The sequence below is a fragment of the Achroia grisella genome, unplaced genomic scaffold (assembly GCF_030625045.1).
Source record: "Achroia grisella isolate CSIRO2021 unplaced genomic scaffold, CSIRO_AGI_Agris_v1 utg461, whole genome shotgun sequence".
NCBI lineage: Eukaryota > Metazoa > Arthropoda > Insecta > Lepidoptera > Pyralidae > Achroia > Achroia grisella.
The window spans coordinates 1,373,399-1,393,175 of NW_026712871.1; the positions used below are offsets into that span (position 1 = coordinate 1,373,399).

Below are 19,777 nucleotides of genomic sequence, written 5' to 3' on the forward strand. Positions count from 1 at the left end.
AAGTAATCATAGTCATGAGTGTTTTCACCGTGCGAGGAATCGAACCCGCGACCATCGGAAGTGAGGCTAAACCGCTAGACTACCGAGGCCGTTATGTAAATGTAATATTGTTACAGAAACCAGCTCCGCAGCCGTCGACGGAGCACTCGTACGACACCTCAGACTCTGGCACGGAGCTGTCATCCGACGAGGAATGTGAGGAGCAGCAGCAGCATCAGGAGCTGGCGCCACACGACTGGAGCTGGCCCGGCAGGCCCGTCGGATCCCTGCGGCCCTACAGGGACGACCAGGGCCGGTGGATGCAGGTCTGTTTTTTTTAGGGATGATAATGGAGTGGTTCACCCGCCTGCGCTAACGGTTTACGCTGGCGGGGCACCAGTGGAGGATGATAAGATGAGAATGAGGTCAGATCAGTTAGCCCATTGTGAGAAATTCACTAGAAATTTATCATGATGGTTTCCAGGGGGAACCTGACATGGTACACTGCTAGGAATGGGGTCATGAGTCCACATTACTAACAATCCCTTTTTCCCCCGGTGTGGGGGAGTTAGAGCTAACAATATAGGATGGAACATGTAGCACCAGACGAGGACTCGGATTAGAAGCTGGCTCCTCACGGCTGGAGCTGGCCGAATATTACCGAATATTTTTCTTTTTAATGATAATGAAATGGTGCACCCGCCAGCTCTAGTGATATACGCTGGCGGGGCACCAGTGGAGGATAAGGTCAGGTCAGTTAGCACGTCGTGGTAAGGTCACCAGGAACTAGCCATTTTGAATTTCAGGAGAAATCGTGTAGAAGGTGACCTGATATAGTACCACATTGTTATAAAAATGAAGGGGAAGAGGGGGAGATGTTAGGTCACTAACGAATCGTGTATAAGGTGACCTGATATAGTACCACATTGTTACAAAAATGAAGGAGAAGAGGGGAGATGTTAGGTCACTAACGAATCGTGTAGAAGGTGACCTGATATAGTACCACATTGTTATAAAAAAGTGAGGGGGAGATATTAAAACTAAATTAATGACCTTCCACCCATGTCAAAGAAGACCACTTGACGTTGACTTCGTGTATAACGGAATGCAATTGGAAGTGGTCAATGAATTCACGCTCCTCGGTATATCCATTGACTCACAAATAAATTGGAAATCGCATATCAAGAAAATAAAAAGTAAAGTGTCTAGGTTTGTATATGCATTTCGGGAAGTTAAAAGAACCACTAACTTGCAAACCGCTCTCACCACTTACTATGCATATGCGTACGCATGGTTGAGTTATGGGATAATAATGTGGGGAAACAGTACCGATGCACCTACTCTCTTTACCTTACAAAAGAAACTAATTAGAATACTGGTAAATATTGACAATCGTAAAAGCTGTAAACCATATTTCCAAAAACATAATATTCTTACTTTGACTTGCATTTATATTTTAGAAACCAGTAAATTCGTCCGAAAATACCCCAATTTCTATAAAACACGCGAAGAAAGGTGTGAAAAATATAATTTACGACACAGAAACAGGCTCCTTCTTCCATCCTCCACGTTAGCACTACATTCAAGTGGTCCTCTGGTGTCATCCATAAACATATATAACCACCTACCACTTTCTTTAAAAGAGATAAAAAATGATAAAATATTTATAAGAAATCTCAAGACATTATTGATTAAAAAATGTTATTATACAATTTTAGAATATAAAAATGACATATTGAATTAAATATTATACAATTTTAGTAATTAAATATATACAATCTCAAATTATTAATTATTATTACTATTTTTTTATTATTATTATATATTATAAAAAAAAAAAAAAATATTCGTCCTCCTCTCCTCTCTTCCGCTTGCTGTGCCCAACAGGGTCCATAATTAACCTACCTTGAAATGTACCTGTCTATCTATTTACTGTAAAATTATGGAATGCAAAGCTTAAATAAATAAATAAATAAATAAATAATGACCTAACATCACCCCCTCACTTTTTTTCTTTTACAGTTAGACTATTATTTCTTGCAGCCTATATTCGGCGAGTTAAAAGCACCCCCGTCTCCTCTGCTACGGTACATAGAAGACCCTGAGGGGGAATTGGAACAAATGTTATCAGGTGAATTCTTTGCTAATAAATTAAATAAATAATCTATACATATAAATAAAATTGGAGTGTCTGTTTGTAATATTTAAAAACCGGTTTTTAGTACATGCATATCAATATAAATAAGATACATGAACGGAAATAACATGTTTTACAATTTTTGTCTGTCTGTCTGTTTTTCCGGCTAATCTCTGAAATGGCTGGACCTATTTTGACGGGACTTTTATTGACAGGTAGCTGAATAAGGAATAACTTAGGCTTAGACGAAGTCGTGGGTACAGTTAGTCAGTAATAATAATAATAGTAATTAACACAGCGTCATCTAGTCCCAAGGTAAGCAGAGCTTGTGTTATGGATACTAGTGTAAGATATATCAACTCTATGTACTAGTAAAAGTATGTATTATAATAAAATACCAACTATATAACATTAATTTAACTATGTCTCTAACACAATTCACTTTAGCAATTAAAATACAACCAGCACATCCTGTGCACAAAGACCGAATGCCGCGGCCTTTTTTTTTTTTTTTTTTCGGACTACTCTAATGCTGTTGGCCGTAGCTGGCCTTTACAGCTTCACCGGACGTTATGGGGCGAGTGCAGATGGCACTCCAAACCCGCGGAAGGACTTATGGAGCGGCTGAAGGCCAACTCCTGCCCGACGGATACGACTTTAGTCTGAGGGCACCACTAGGGGTTCGAACCTCGGCTCAGGCCGTCGTAATTTCGATCCCCGTTTGAATTGGACGGGGGATCGATCGGAGAGGCGCCCGGGGGCGCCGGTGTGGAGCGCCCGGGCGCGCGCAGGCGCCCGGTTGAATGCGCGATATTGTGTGTTCGAGGTCGTCGTCTTCGCCGGCGAGGACGGTGTCGTGTGTGTGTGTAAAAGTGTGGTCGGGGTGGAACGGGTGGGCCCGTGGGGAGGTTACCTGCCGTTATGGGGTCGTCGGGGTCAATGAGAACGTGCCTCGGGCGACGTTGTCGCGTATGTCGGATATTACTCCTCGGTGCGTAGTCGACCGCACTGACTATAAGCGGATTAGGGTGGGATTGGGCAGAGTCGAAGTAGCGTCGAGACGCTTCCTTCATAAACTGCTTGATGGAGGGCAGATTAAGATCGCGGTGGAGATCTACGCTGCGAACGAACCACGGCGCACCGGTGGCTCGACGCAGAAACCTATTCTGAATGACCTGCAGTCTGTTGATTAAGCAGTAGGGTATGTGGGCGAATACGGGACTAGCGTAGGTCATGATGGGACGGATGCAAGCCTTGTATAATGTCAGCTTGTTGCGAAGCGACATTTTACTGTGCTTGTTAATAAAAGGATAGAGTCGCCCTAGTATAAAGGCGGCTCGGTCGCGGACACGCTTGATGTGAGGACGAAACGTTAGTTTCCTATCTAGGGTGACGCCGAGATATTTCGTTTTCGAAACCCACGGGATGTTTTGGCCGAATAGTTCGATCGGGTGATTCATAGAGTCGAATTCCCTGCTAAAGTACACTGCTGCACTTTTTTCGGGATTGACTTCTATGCGCCACCGACGGAACCATTCGCCCAGTATCGTTACGGCTTTCTGAAGCCGTCTGGCTATTGTCGCACGGGACTTGGCGGATGTAAAGAGAGCCGTGTCATCGGCAAACAGCGATATTTCGACTTTTAAGTCGGAGAATTTGGGGATGTCGTTGGTGTACAACGAGTAGAGCATCGGAGAGAGGACGGCGCCCTGAGGGACGCCGGCTCGTATGGGGTGCGGGTCGGATAACGCTCCGTTTATACGGTAGCGATAAGAGCGATTCGACAGGAAATCTCGTACAATGAGTACTAGCCTGTCGGGGACACCTAACTGATGAAGCTTGTAAATCAAGCCGTTGTGCCAGACTTTATCGAAAGCCTTAGCCACATCGAAAAATAGGACGCCTGTACCGCCTTTGGGGGACTTGGTGGCGAAGTACAGAGTGTTTTTGTGAATGTGCTCCGTGATGCGGTGCACTTGATGGACGCATGAGTGTTTGGCTCGGAAGCCAAACTGCTCATTGATGAGCAGGCCTTTGGAGTATATAAACTCCTTTAGGCGGGCGAGGAGGATTCGCTCGTACAGCTTGCCTATAGCCTTGAGGAGGCTGATAGGACGATAACTGGACGGGTCGGATTTATTTTTACCGGGCTTGGGGATGCCAATGACCACGGCTTCTTTCCAGCTGTCTGGAAATATAGCGTTGGACAGCGCCGCGTTAAAAATAGCGACGAGTAATAACAAAAGTTGGGATGGCAGACTTTTGACTAATCTATTCGATATGCCGTCTGAGCCGGGTGATTTTTTGATAGGTAGTTGTTTAACTAGCGTTTTGACCTCATCAAGCGTGACTGGTGAGAGGGATTCGGTGGGCGGGGTGGACGCGATGCGTTCGACTTCGGTGTCTATCTTCTCGAGATGACCTGCCTCGACTGGGAGCGTGCTGGGGGAGCATTGGGCTTCTAAGTTGGACGCTAGACACTCAGCCTTGTCTTCGTCGAAGAAGGCTATAGTGTTGTCGGGTCGGACTAGCGGGGGCATGTCGTTTGTCTGTTGGTCGGTTTTGAGAGATTTCGCTATGCGCCAGTACGCGGTGTGGCATGGCGTTATCTCTTCTAGGAGCTTGCCCCACCGGCCGTCCCGGATCTGCGCGATGCGCTCCTTAACGCTACGCTATAAGGCTCGCAGGCGCACCCGGTTCGGTTCGGAGGGGTAGCGATCGTACGCTCTAGTGGCTGCGTTCTTATCGCTTATTAACCTCCTTACGTCATCGGGGAGCTGCCAGCGACGGTCGTCCGTCGCCGGTACCTCCCTGGAGCAGTCCTTGACTGCCGACTGCAGGTGGTTAGTAAGCGAGTCGATCGCAATGAGAGTGTCCTCGGTGGACTCTATGACGTCGGGAATACGGTTTAGAATCGGTGTGTCGGTCGATTCGAGAGATTTCTCGAGTCGTTGCCAGTCTGTTATCGTTTTGGTTGGTAGTGGCGTGTCGGGCGGAGGGCCCAGAAGGAGGGTTACCGGTCGATGGTCCGAGTTAAGCTCGGCATGGACTTCTGGGGAGCTCACCCGTAGGGTTACGTTCCTCAGCAGTGCCATGTCCAGTATGTCGGGTCGGTGCCGCGGCCTACAAAAACCCTCCCTTTTATACAGAGAAGATATGAGTGGGGGTTATATGCAACTAGTTTAACGATACCGAGTAATAATGAAACTACCTTCTTTTAATACAAAATATCAGATTTTTCGACAATATCGATGTGAACCCTAACAATAGACAACTGATGTATAAACTAGTATGTAATTTAAAATGTAATAATTATTTTTATTATTGTTACGTACTCCCCTCCGATCGATCCCCCGTCCAATTCAAACGGGGATCGAAATTACGACGGCCTGAGACGAGGTTCGAACCCCTAGTGGTGCCCTCAGACTGGCGTCGTATCCATCAGGCGTGAGTAGCCTTCAGCCGCTCCATAAGTCCTTCCTTTGGTTTGGAGTGCCATCTGCACTCGCCCCCTATCGTCCGGTGAAGCTGTAAAGGCCAGCTGCGGATAACAGCATTAGAGTGGTCTGAAAAAAAAAAAAATGTTACGTACCAAATAAACTATTTTCTTTCTTTCTATCTTAATATAATACATTGTTAGGAATGACCTCTAAATGTTAATTAAATAAAAGAAAGTTATAACAAATCGTATAATTAATTTTAACAAAATTAATAGAAGGTAGAACTAAAATTATATAAAGCAAATACGGTATGATACGGAGATTCGTTCGAGAGCACGTCTGTCGACCAAAAGAGGCTGCACAATTTTTTTTTTTCGTACTACTCTAATGCTGTTGGCCGTAGCTGGCCTTTACAGCTTCACCGGACGATATGGGGCGAGTGCAGATGGCACTTCAAACCCGCGGAAGGACTTATGGAGCGGCTGATGGCCAACTCCTGCCTGACGGATACAACGCCAGTCTGAGGACACCACTAGGGGTTCGAACCTCGGCTCAGGCCGTCGTAATTTCGATCCCTTCTATTCACTCTTCTATCATGAACCCTATTTTTTACTAGCGGTTTTAATTTATTTGGCAAAACAACGTTTGCCGAGACAGCTAATATATATGTACTATAATACCGATTTCTCTTCTCCAGGATATGATGCTCTCGAGAGGACACTGCAGTACAGGTTCAAGGATCGCTCTCTCCTTCTGCAGGCGTTGACACACGCTTCTCATAACACAAACAGACTGACCGACTGCTATCAACGACTTGAGTTCCTCGGCGACGCCATACTAGGTGAGTATAATATATATATATATATATATATCATCATCATCTGCTTCTTCCTTATCCCATTTATTTGTGGTCGGCATTATATGTATCTCTCTTCCATTCATCCCTGTTCGTAGTCATCTCGCTATTCACTCTCTTTCTTATCATATCGTATGTAACACCTTCCTTAAAATATTATCCTCGTTCCTACGCATTACATGTCCATACCATGATAGACGATTACTCTTCAACCTCTCTGATACCGGCGCCACTTTCATCTGTCTCTCTGCCCTTATAAACATCCACATTCATATGTGTATATATAATACAATATTTATTTTTCAAAAAGGGCCATTCGCTCCATTTATAGCATGGGTTCCATAAGTCTTTGCGAGAGTGCTTTAAGGAATCAAATATCCTCACCATTGCTTCTCAATATATTTATGAAAATATCATGTATGCCAGGAAGAATATAGACAGTTTCAAAAGAGTTAGTGATTGCACTAATATATATAGCTTACGTAACAATAACAAACTGATTTTACCTAAATGTCGTTTGGCTAAAGTTAGTAATTCGTTTTATAAATTTTAATTAAACATTAATAAAATACCAGAGTCTGTTATAAATCTGCCAGAAAAAAGATTTAAATGTCAAATAAAACAGTTCCTTTGCAAAAAAGCTTACTATAAAATTGAAGAATTCGTTAACGATAATAAAGTTTTTCTATAAAATATATATATATATATATACAATATTATCTGATTACACTAATAATGAGTGCGTAGCGATTTCTATGTTGATTGTCGCATGCCTCTTACTTGTTACACTGTAATTATTTATATAAAAAAAACATCTATTAAAAAGAGCAACACACAAGTTTCTTGCTCATTCTTCTTGTGATGAATCTGCATTCCGAATGAGTGGTAGAATCAAAATATGACTATTCAAAAGTGCTTGTAATGAGTTTATTTGAATAAAGATTATTTCTATTTATATATATATAAATATTTAATTCAGGCTACATGACCCATATTATAAATACCTTATAGACTAAGCTACATATGAAATAATAATAAAATATAAATTCAAATTGTCTATATGGTCACTACACTGACGACGGCAATCTGCCACGGTAGCGCCGATACACCACACCCTTCGGTCAGTAGTCCTCCTTCATAAAGGTGGGCAGCATGTTGGTGGGTACTCGGGCCACATACGACTTGAAATAATAATCTCAGGACAATGCACAAAGCGCCATCTAGACCCAAGTTAAGCTAGCTAAAGCTTGTGTTATGGGTACTGGTACACAACTGATATAAATACCACTGTGAGTGAGACTAGATGGCGCTGTGTTATTTGTCCATGGTCATTTGTTTATTATTAACCGTCCTATAGACTACCTGATCACGCGGCACCTATACGAGGACTCCCGGCGTCACTCGCCCGGCGCGCTCACAGACCTGCGGTCAGCTCTGGTCAACAATACCATCTTTGCAGCTCTAGCAGCCAGGCACTCCTTCCACAAGTAAGCTCACTTTATTTAAGCTGTGCCCGCGCTTTCACCCGCGATAGTTCTCAATTTTTTTTATTGGGGTTCTTTTATGTATGATAATGGAATGGTGCACCCGCCTGCGCTAACGGTTTACGATGGCGGGGCACCAGTGGAAGATGATAAGATGAGCATGAGGTCAGGTCAGTTAGCACATCGTGGTAAATTTGCCAAGAATTTATTACGGTGGTTTCCAGGGGAAACCGCGTGAAGGTGAACTTAACATGGTAAATTGTTAGCAAGAGGCCTACTGATCCCCATTATCTACAACCCCCTCCCCCTCCCCTAATAACTAATATAATTTTTTTTTGGATGATAATGGAATGTTGCACCCGACTGCGCTAACGGTTTTCGCTGACGGGGCACCAGAGGAGGATGATAAGATGAATGGTCAGTTAGCCCATCGTGACAAATTCACCAGGAATTTATCACGATGGTTTCCAGAGGGAACCGCGTGGAGGTCAACCTGACATGGTACATTGCTAGTAATGGGGTCATGAGTCCACATTACTAACAATCCCATTCCCCCAATAACTAATATTGTAACACAAGGATTTTAAATATATCCTATATTACAGTAAATAAATTTATTTTTACAGATACTTCCGGCATATGTCTCCGGGCTTGAACGAGGTGCTCACAAAGTATGTGAAAATACAAGAGGAGAATGGACATTCTATTAGTGAAGAGGTAAACAGAAATAATAATAATCATCTCAGGACACTTCACACAGCGCCATCTAGTCCCAAGTTAAGTTAGCTGAAGCTTTTGTTGTTTTTTATGAAAGTTTGAATTTTTGGTTTTCTCTCTATACTTTCGCCTACATAAAGCTTGTGTTATGATTACGTGACAACTGATACAAATACATATATATTTTTTTAAATACATACATATTATAGATAGAAAACACCCAAACCGATATAAACAATCATACTCAGAAATGTTTTGTATCATGCAAGAATTGAACCCGCGATCATCGGAAGTAAGGCGGTGCTAGACCTGCAAATATGTTAGTAGAATGATCTAAAATTGGTGTGTTTTCCAGCATTACTTGATACAAGAGGACGAGATGGAGCAGGCAGAGGATGTGGAGGTACCGAAGGCATTGGGTGACCTGTTCGAATCCGTCGCTGGCGCTATATTCCTCGACTCTGGTAAATATTTTTTGTATATAATAATTTCTTCATATATTTTTTTTTTTATATTATGTATAATGTATATATTTACTAGCTGACCCCGCAAACGCTGTTTTGCCGTATAAATTAAAATAGCAGTTAAAAAATAGAGAAGGGTGCAATTTTAGGGTTGTAAAAAAAATTGTACATTAATTAAAAAAATAAATGTTTAGAGATAGACAACCCTTATCACTTAGGGCTATGAAAAATAGTAGCCGATTCTTGTACCTGCTGAATATGCAAATAAAATTTCATAAAAATCTTTATATGAATCTAAAATTACACATAAGATAATATATGTCTATTTTTTTTATATATTATTATAATTATTTACGTTTTTTTCATCACATTCATGGGCCATCTGCATATATACGGCAAGACACTTGCGTGATGCTCTTTTATATAAAAGTTGTTCACTGTTACATTTTTAAGATTTTGTAAGAATACAAACTGCCAAATAGCAAAATAAATAACTTGATCGATTGATTGCCATATTCAAAATTCAGAATATCTTTATTCATGGAGGTATATTACAGATTCTTATGATATGTCAAACCTACCGTCAGTTCGGAATGATTTCGAGATGAGAAGAACTGACAAGAAACTCAGCTCGTATTCTTTTCAAATAATTGTTGTACATGTTTACAATCATACAGATTCATTTAAATTCAAATTTGGGAGAATAGAGTGACCACCAGCATATGCTATTGCAAAAGCAAAAAGTCTAATCATATATATATATATATATTCTTGATTGAGTGATAGTAGCATATAAAGAACTTGATTGATTGATTAAGTAAGTGATAGATTGAAAGATTTTAAATTGATAAAAGTAAGTAAATCATAACTTCAATAAACAAAATAATTCAGTAATAGTTATCAGAAAGAGAGAGCCCCAACAGCAGCACCAGTTCATGAGTATAAGTTACCAACCCAGAAATTCCCCACACAGAGATGTACTAACCTAGGAATTCTGTTGTAGAAATATGTAGTAAAACTATTTATGACTGGAAAAATGTATTTAATGGTAAGATGGTAAAGAGTGAAGTGACATAATATATAATTTTGATTAAAGAATACAAGAAAACTTTAAATATATTAATATAAAATTAACAGTGCGGTTTCAGAGGAGTTTCCTCCCGCGTACACTTAGATTGTGGAATGAACTTCCTGCAGAGGTTTTCCGACGAGACTTCAGCATGGGGTTTTTCAAAAAGCATATATTAAGGGTCGGCAACGCGCACGTGATACCTCTGGTATTTCAGGCGTTCATAGGCTACGGTAACCATTTACCATCAGATGGGCCGTATGCTTGATTGCTACCATAGTAGTATAAAAAAAAATATATTAAAAGAGTTTCTCAACAAATTCCCTCCACAGGGATGTCTCTGGATGCTGTATGGAAGTCCTACGTAAACCTCATGGGCGCAGAATTGGAAGCTTTCAGCGCTGCCGCCCCCAAGTCTCCCGTCAGAGAATTGTTAGAGGCAGAACCTGATACTGCCAAGTTTGGGTATGTATTCAATTTTTTTTTAATTACTAGCCGTCCCAGCAAACGTTGTTTTGCCATATAAATAAATTAATAACTCCATAAATAAAAATAAGGGTTAGTGATAGAAGGGTGAAAACTTAGGGTTGGATGTATTTTTTAATGCCACTTAATAAAAAAAATAATATATTGTGTAGAAAAAATAAAAATAAATTTTTTGGGTCAGCACACATTAACACTTAGGGGTATAAAAATTAGTTGTAAACCTATTCTCAGAATTACTGAATATACATATAAAATTTCATCAAATTTGGTCAAGCCGTTTCGGAGGAGTATAAACATGAGAATTTTATATATTAGAAAACAACAGCGTTACAATCTGATTTACATAGTATATTTTATTGGCCTACGCTATAACAAAAACAACTAAATATATTTTACTTTACAATTTCTACGCGAACCAATATTATTTCTGAACTATTTACATTATTTTTATTATACACACAGCGCACAGACAGTCACCAATAATATTGCTCTTTTTATTTTAATTAAAATAGAATATAATAGAATAGAAAATCATTTATTCAAATAAACTTAATTTAAGCACTTTTGAATAGTCATAACAATTTATTTTTTATCTACCACTCGTTCGGAAAGCTGTCTCATCACAAGAAGAACGAGCAAGAAACTTGTGTGTTGCTCTTTTAATTTACAAGTCGAAACGTGTGAATACAAACTACCAACCAGCAGAAATTTTTGGGTCAAATATTATTTTCACGTACTCTCAAATGGGTTGAAGCTGAAAATCAGTGTTTTATTCCCTGAACAATGTTCCGCGCTGAGCTTCGACCTTTTTATTGCAAACAAGCATACGGCCCATCTGATGGTAAACGGTTACCGTAGCCTATGGACGCCTGAAACACCAGGGGTGTCACATACGCGTTTTTGTATTGCTACAGATCACACATAATACACAAACTTGTAAATCTTATGTCGTACTATGTATTGTTTATATCTATGAACATGTAATTGTGTGTGATAAGTAACAAACAAATAAACGATATGTCTATCTATTTATCTATCATATGGACCCTATTCTCCGCATATAGGCTCTCATTTGGGCCATTGCGCGTGTAGAGCAGAGATATAACGTTGCCTAGTACCCATAACATAAGCTCTGCTTAGATTGGGACTAGATGGCGCTGTGTGAATTGTCCTGAGATTATTATTATAAAAAATATATTTATATCAGGTGTCTAGTACCCATAACACAAGCTCTGCTTAGATTGGGACTAGATGGCGCTGTGTGAATTGTACTGAGATTATTATTATAAAAAATATATTTCTATCAGTTGTCTAGTACCCATAACACAAGCTCTGCTTAGCTTGGGACTAGATGGCGCTGTGTGAATTGTCCTGAGATTATTATTATAAAAAACATATTTATATCAATTGTCTAGTACCCATAACACAAGCTCTGCTTAGATTGGGACTAGATGGCGCTGTGTGAATTGTCCAGAGATTATTATTATAAAAAATATAATTATATCAGTTGTCTAGTACCCATAACATAAACTCTACTTAGCTTGGGACTAGATGGCGCTGTATGAAGGGTTATCATTCTATATCATACTATTTTTTTTTTCAGCAAACCGGAGCGTCTGGCCGATGGTCGTCGTGTTCGCGTCTGCGTCGAAGTGTTTGGACGCGGCGTGTTCAAAGGTGTCGGTCGCAACTACCGCATCGCAAAAGGTACAGCCGCCCGCTGTGCTCTGCGACATCTGCGCGCCTCGTCAGCCGCTGGTAAACCGCAGTGTTAGTAGCGAAAACGGTAGAAAAAGATACGTAAAGAAGATAGAAAAGGTGAGGCGAGAGTTGAAAAGATAATTGACAATGATTTATACACGGTAGAAAAAAAGGAGTATAGAGAAGATGTGACAAAAGTTGAAAAAGGGAATTCAAAATTATTTAGAAACGGTAGAAAAGAAAGATATATCAAGAAGATAGAGAAGGTGGGGCAAAAGTTGAAAAGGAAGACCCAAAATGATTTAAAGCCAGTTAACTAGGTTCTTGGATGGGCTACATTCAAAAGGAAAGAAAAGAAGTTGGAAGAATAAGAACAGAATTTTAAAATCTGTCTGTTAAAGTCTGTCTAGTGTGACAAGTAATGAGCCAATTGAAAAGAAAAGAACAAAGAAGAAAGTGGACAAGCAGAATGACAAGTAATGAAAATAAGATTGAAAAGAAAAGAACAGAAAAGAAAGAAAAAGATAATTAATGTTTAATATGTACTAACTGATAGTGATATGAATTACCTAAACGCATAAATATATCACGTGATAATGAACTGGCATGATAACGTGGTGATCATAGTACTGTTCATGTATATAGGCGACAGTTACCACTTACCATCAGGCGGGCCGTCAGCTTGTTTGTCATTACAAACATAAAAAATATCTATACTAATATTATTATAAATATGAAAGTCTGTTTGTCTATCTGTCTGACTGTTTGTTGCTTGTCACAACTAAAACTGCTGAACAGATCTTAAATGAAAGTTTTTATGAATATAGATGGTATGACAAGGACAGACATAATCATTTATCTTGAAAAATAATCAGCAAGGGATGAAATCAGGGATGAAATTGGGGATGAAAGTTTGTGCAATCAAAATCGCGGTAATAGCTAGAGTTATGAAAGAGTAAAAATTGAATGAAATCTATAATAATGTGTTTTTTATTACATAATAATGGAACGGTACACCCGCCTGCGCTAACGGTATACGCTGGCGGGGCACCAGTAGGAGGATGATCAGATGAGCATGAGGTTAGGTCAGTTAGCACATCGTGGTAAATTCAACAGGCATTTATGACGATGATGTCCAGAGGAACCCCACGGAGGTCAACCTGACATGGTACATTTGCTACCAATGGAGTTATTAGTCTACATTACTAACAATTCACCTTCTCTATACTAAGATTATTAAGAGGTATTTTATGAGTTTTGTAGAGGGTAATCTCTGGACCTACTGAACCAATTTTGATAATTCTTTTATCATTCTATAGCCTATTATCGTAGAACCCTATAGGCTATATAACATCAAGCTACAAACAATAGGAGCGGAGCAGCAATAAAAAATGTTGCACAAAAACGGGGAAAATATGGCGCAGACGAAGTCTAGATATAAGAAGATAAATAAATAAGCAGACAAAGTCGCGCGGGTCAACTAGTGAGTAAATAAATAATTTGCATGCCATTTATGTGTCAACCAGGATTGTACTCACTACCCACAGCTTGTGATAGTGAAGCCAATCTGTTTTCAACAAGGGAATAGTGTTAAGGTGTATTTTAATCAATAATGTATTCATCTTTTAATATAATTATGGTATTTTATATAATAAAATTCCGTATTTGATAATAAAATATTAATTATTATAATTAATATTAGTTTTATTGTAAACCTGTCCTTAAACTACCTGATTTTATTATTCTACTAGCTCACCCTGTAAACCTTTTTACATATAAATTAAATAAGCTTTTAAAAATAGGGGTTGATTGTAGATGAGTGAAAATGTAAGTTGTATGTATTTTTATTTTTTATTTATTCATTTATTTCAGGCAACTAGGCCCATATTATAAATACCTTATAGACTAACATACATATAATATAATATTTAAAAACTAATACAATGATATTGTCTGTGTGATCACGGCACTGAAGACGGCAATCTGCCACGGTAGCGCCGATACACCACACCTTTCGGCCAGTAGTCCTCTTTCATGAAGGTGAGCAGCAAGTCGATGGGGACCAGGGCCACAAACGATTTGAAACTCGCGTTGTGACTCGACTTTAGCTGCGTTACCCTCAATGTCAGGTTACTCTTGGTACGAATATAATCGACAATGTCCTGCCCCTTAGTGGCGTAATTTAAGGACACATTATAAAAAAATAAAAAAATATTAGGTGTAAACATCCCTTATCACTTAGATGTATGAAAAATAGTAGCCTATTCTCAAACTCGCCCGGGTGTACATGTTTTATATATATAAACCTTCCTCTAGAAACACTATCTATTATTGACGACCTCGGTGGTCTAGCGGTCTAGCATACCGCTTTACGACCGATGGTCGCGGGTTCGATTCCTCGCACGGCACAAACATTTGTATTCATGAGTATGATTGTTTGTATCGGTCTGGGTATTTTCTATGTATAATATGTATGTATTTAGGAAAAAAAAAATTATCTATGTATTTGTATCAGTTGTCTAGGACCCATAACACAAGCTTTAGCTAGCTTAACTTGGGTCTAGATGGCGCTGTGTGAATTGTCCTGAGATTATTATTATTATTATTAAAAAACCCGCTTCAAAATCCGTTGCGTAGTTGTAAAGATTTAAGCATACATAGGCACGGACAGACAGCGACAGCGACTTTGTTTTATACTATGTAATGACTACTAAATGTGCAACTGGTCGCTAAAAGAGCCAATATAATTTTAAATATAAAAAAAAGAAACGCTCGTTTTTTGTTATCGATAAAATAAATGTCATAAGAATCAAAATTCCGTTCTATATATTTCTGTGTATATTTCCCTAACTTTGATATTGGCTAAATGCGAAGGCAAAGCCAAAAATGGAGGAGGAGAATCGGACATTGTGCTCCTCTTTTTCTACATTAACTAATTATTTATACATAGACGCGTTATGGAACAGTTCTGTAGACTCCTACACGAAGATACCGCGTGTGTTCACTGATAATACAAACTATTTCGCGAGTGTCGTTCGTTGTGTTCCATAAGAGGCTGTCTCCGTTTTCCTGTCATCCGGTCGTCTTCTGTCTGGACCCGGTGTGTGTGTACTTTAACAGTGCACTGGATTGGGTTGCAGGTCAGTGGGTACCGTTATTTTATGGGTATCTATTGCCGCGAAGTCAGGGATTATAAGATTGTGGAATGACTCTCTGTACCGACTAATATAATTTATAAATATAAATGAAATGTCTGTTTGTAATACTGAAATAATCGTATTTTACTACATGCATATGAAATAAATACGGTACATACACCAAAATAACATTTTTAACAATTTTTGTCTGTCTGTTTGTTCCAGCTAATATTTGAAATGGCTGGACCGATTTTGTCGGAACTTTTTTTGGCAGGTAGATGTAATAAGGAGTCACTTAGGATACTTTTATTTTAGAAAAATAAAGTCAAATTCCACGCGGACGAAGTAGCGGGTTCAGCTAGTTATAAATATGAAAGTCTATCTGTCTGGTTGTTTGTAGGATTTCACAACTAAAACTGCTGAACAGATCTTAATGAAACTATGAATTTAGATTATATCACAAGGACGGCCAATCATGTCGAAAAATAATCCGGAAGGAATGAAAGCTTGTGCAGACAAAATGACGGTAAGTAATATCTCTTGTCTGTCTGTTTTTTATTGGATGATAATATAATGGTGCACCCGTCTGCGCTAACGGTTTACGCTGGCGGGGCACCAGTGGAGGATGATAAGATGAGCATGAGGTCAGGTCAGTTGGCCTATCATATTAAATGCATTAGGAATTTATCACGATGGTTTCCAGGAAGATCGTGCAGGTCAACAGGTTGGTCGGGACCAACGATACCTTCTCCCTTGTAGGTCTGGTTAAGATCCCATCAATATATATCTCAAGATAATTAACACAGCGCCATCTAGTCCCAAGCTAAACATAGTTTGTGTTATAGGTATTAGACAACTAATACACATAGGAAACACTCAGATCGACACAAAGAATCATATTCATGAAAACAATTGTATGTACCGTGCGAGGACCCGAACCCGCGACTATCGGAAGTATCTACCTAAGGCGGTATGGTAGAGCACCGTTAGAGTCCTAGAAGCAAACTCATACATAGATTACTAGTAATGGGAACTAGTAATTCCCATTGCTAGCAATGTAGCATGTTAGGTCGACCTCCACGCGGTTCCCCCTGGAAACCATCGTGATAAATTCCTAGTGAATTTGTCACGATGTGCTGACCTGACCTTCATACTCATCTTATTATCCTCCACTGGTACCCCGCCAGCGTAAACCGTTAGTGCTGGCAGGTTCAACATTTCATTATTATCCCCAAAAAAAAAACTCATGCGATACCTATAATAATATCTCTGGTAGATAAAAAACAAATTGTTATGACTATTCAAAAGTGCTTAAATTAAGTTTATTTGAATACATGATTTTCTATTCTATTCTATTCTATTCTATTCTAATTTTCATACTGCTTTCTTGATATATGATAGCGTATTCTATTCTATTTTGTATTGATTGCCGCATGCATCCTTATGTAAAGTGCGAATACTGTAACTACCATATAGTAATTTTTGTAGCTGTGACGTGGTCGTGTGGAATGAGTAGTCATGCTCACTAAAATGTCCAGACATGTGGCGGCGTGGTGGGCCGGGTCAATGGGCTCCCTAAAATATGGTCGAGCGCAGTGATGGCTGGCTCATCCATCATACTCGTGAACGAGTGCTGCTTGTAGGGACTGGTCTGCTCTTATCACTACGACTGATTTAATCTTATTGCATGATTATATGTATTTGACCCAAAAAATTAGTGCTTGGTGGTGGTTTGTATTCACACGTTTCGACTTGTAAATGTAAACTTACAAGGATTATTTAAAAGAGCAACACACAAGTTTCTTGCTCGTTCTTCTTGTGATGAGACAGCTTTCCGAACGAGTGGTAGATAAAAAACAAATTGTTATGACTATTCAAAAGTGCTTAAATTAAGTTTATTTGAATAAATGATTTTCTATTCTATTCTATTCTGTACAATTAACACATCGTCATCTAGTACCAAAGTAAGCAGATCTTGCGTTATGGGTAGGTACTAGACAACTGATAGAATTAAGTGCCTACACTCAAAAACGTATGTAGGTAGGCATATATAATATAGGTACCCAAATCTGTAAAAGTTATCTGGAAGGGATTGCTTATACTTAGGGTAAAACCGGGTAGATGCCGGATAGGTTCTGGAAGGGATTGCTTATACTTAGGGTAAAACCAGGTAGATGCCGGATAGGTTCTGTAAGGGATTGCTTATACTTAGGGTAAAACCGGAATAGATGCCGGATAGGTTCTGGAAGGGATTGCTTATACTTAGGGTAAAACCGGGTAGATGCCGGATAGGTTCTGGAAGGGATTGCTTATACTTAGGGTAAAACCGGGTAGATGCCGGATAGGTTCTGGAAGGGATTGCTTATACTTTGGTAAAACCGGGTAGATGCCGGATAGGTTCTGTAAGGGATTGCTAATACTTAGGGTAAAACCGGGTAGATGCCAGATAGGTTCTGGAAGGGATTGCTTATACTTAAAAAAACCGGGTAGATGCCGGATAGGTTCTGGAAGGGATTGCTTATACTTAGGGTATAACCGGGTAGATGCCGCATAGGGATAGGTGCCTCATTTTAAGAAAAAACATGCTTCCGAAATTCGTAACTAAGAATTAATAGGATATGTCGGAGCCGAAGTCATCCCGCATCTTATTGTTCAATGAAGATGTATATCACTTGTGCATGTAATCATTTTCGCCGCGAACTTCCGAAACACGCAAAAACCACAAAAACCGTAAAAAAGGTTAGTATTTGCCGTTGTGTAACTTTATAAATAGTACTAAATTCTGTTATATTTTCTATTACGTCAATATATCGGCTCATTAAGTGTGCATCTAGATGTAAATGGAAGCTCTTTTCATTTTAGTGTATTCAAAAAAATTTTAATTTTAAAATTTCAGTTTTTCATTTTTGAATAAACTGATAATTCAATTTTTTGTATAAACTAAAATGAATTTTGAATTTTGAACCTGTCTTTCGAGGTTTTTATCTATCTATCCTCTGATATAGTTGTATTGAAGGAAATCCGGTCTATTTACATAAAAAGAGAACACCCAAACCAATACAAATAACCATACTCATTAATACAAATCTGTGCATCGTACGAGGAATTGAACCTGCGACCACCAGTGCGCAAACCGCTGGACCACCGCTGCACATACTGCATACAGAAACTTAATACCACAACACGTAACAAATGATAAAAAAATGCATTTGTACAATATAGTAGAAACACTTTACTACGCGGCAAATGGCGTGCTGTCATTGGCTGAAATCCAACCAATCACGTTGTACTTTACACATTTGGCGGGAGGCGGTGTACGTTTTTTTTTTTAATAATCTTTATTCATGACAATGGTGTACTTCTATAGAGTTAAAATGCCAGCTTAAATTAATTTAATTGGACGTTAGAAATTTAGTAATTAAGTATTGTCTTTCCTTATATTGTTAATACGTTAATACTAGTGGAGGCCGCAACTCCGTCCGCGTGTTATAGTAACCTTGACCAAATAAAGAAAAAATATACAATAATGTCTTTCTTAGGGTCTAGACTAGGTATCTGTGTACCAAATTTCATTTAAATCGGTTCAGTAGTCTTGACGTGAAATCGAGACAGACAGTTGTTTTTCTCTCCAATTTAATCTGTCTGAGTGTCTTTTTGTAATACTGAAATAACCGTTTTTTATTACATACATATGAATATAAATGCGGTACATGTACACCAAAATAACATTATTTACAATTTTTGTCTGTCTGTCTGTTTGTTCCGGCTAATCTCTGAAATCCGATTTTGACGGGACTTTTATTGGCAAATAGCTAATGTAACAAGGAATAACTTAAGCTACATTTATTTAAAAAAAATAGTTTTTTGTAAATAAATACATATTATACATAGAATACACTCAGACTGATACAAGCAATCATATTCATGAATACAAATATTTGTGACGTGCGAGGAATCGAACCCGTGACCATGGGAAGTAAAGAGGTGTGCTAGACCGTAGACTACCGAGGCCGTTCAATTACCTTTCTTTATATAGTATAACAGGCTGAATTTCCCAAAACAATGCACTGCAATTTATTTTAATCAACAAAATTGCTCTCTCTCCATTATAAAATAAGGTTGAATATAGTTTAAAACTGCTCTTATGCTGCTTTCGGTTCTGGTCCAGAGTCCCTCCTCCAATCTAAGCTCCACCCACATTGATCAGGGAATAGGGAACATCTCATCTCCGAACGTACTCGTTAGTGTCAAAAGGTCATCGCGTCATTCACGCGTTTTCTAAACGCCTCTCGATTTTGTTAGTTGGC

General features: G+C 39.1%; 1 protein-coding gene across 1 annotated transcript in view; it reads left to right on the plus strand.

Annotated features, from left to right (window-relative positions):
- Nucleotides 1-12,717, plus strand: part of LOC131845367 (endoribonuclease Dcr-1) — a 59,604-nt gene extending 46,887 nt beyond the window's left edge. The window contains 8 exon segments of the mRNA XM_059194422.1: nt 117-305; nt 2,023-2,110; nt 6,254-6,397; nt 7,770-7,899; nt 8,523-8,613; nt 8,969-9,077; nt 10,479-10,611; nt 12,236-12,717. Coding sequence (XP_059050405.1) covers nt 117-305; nt 2,023-2,110; nt 6,254-6,397; nt 7,770-7,899; nt 8,523-8,613; nt 8,969-9,077; nt 10,479-10,611; nt 12,236-12,407 — 1,056 coding nt within the window. The 3' untranslated portion in view covers nt 12,408-12,717.
- Nucleotides 12,718-19,777: the final 7,060 nt, after the last annotated feature.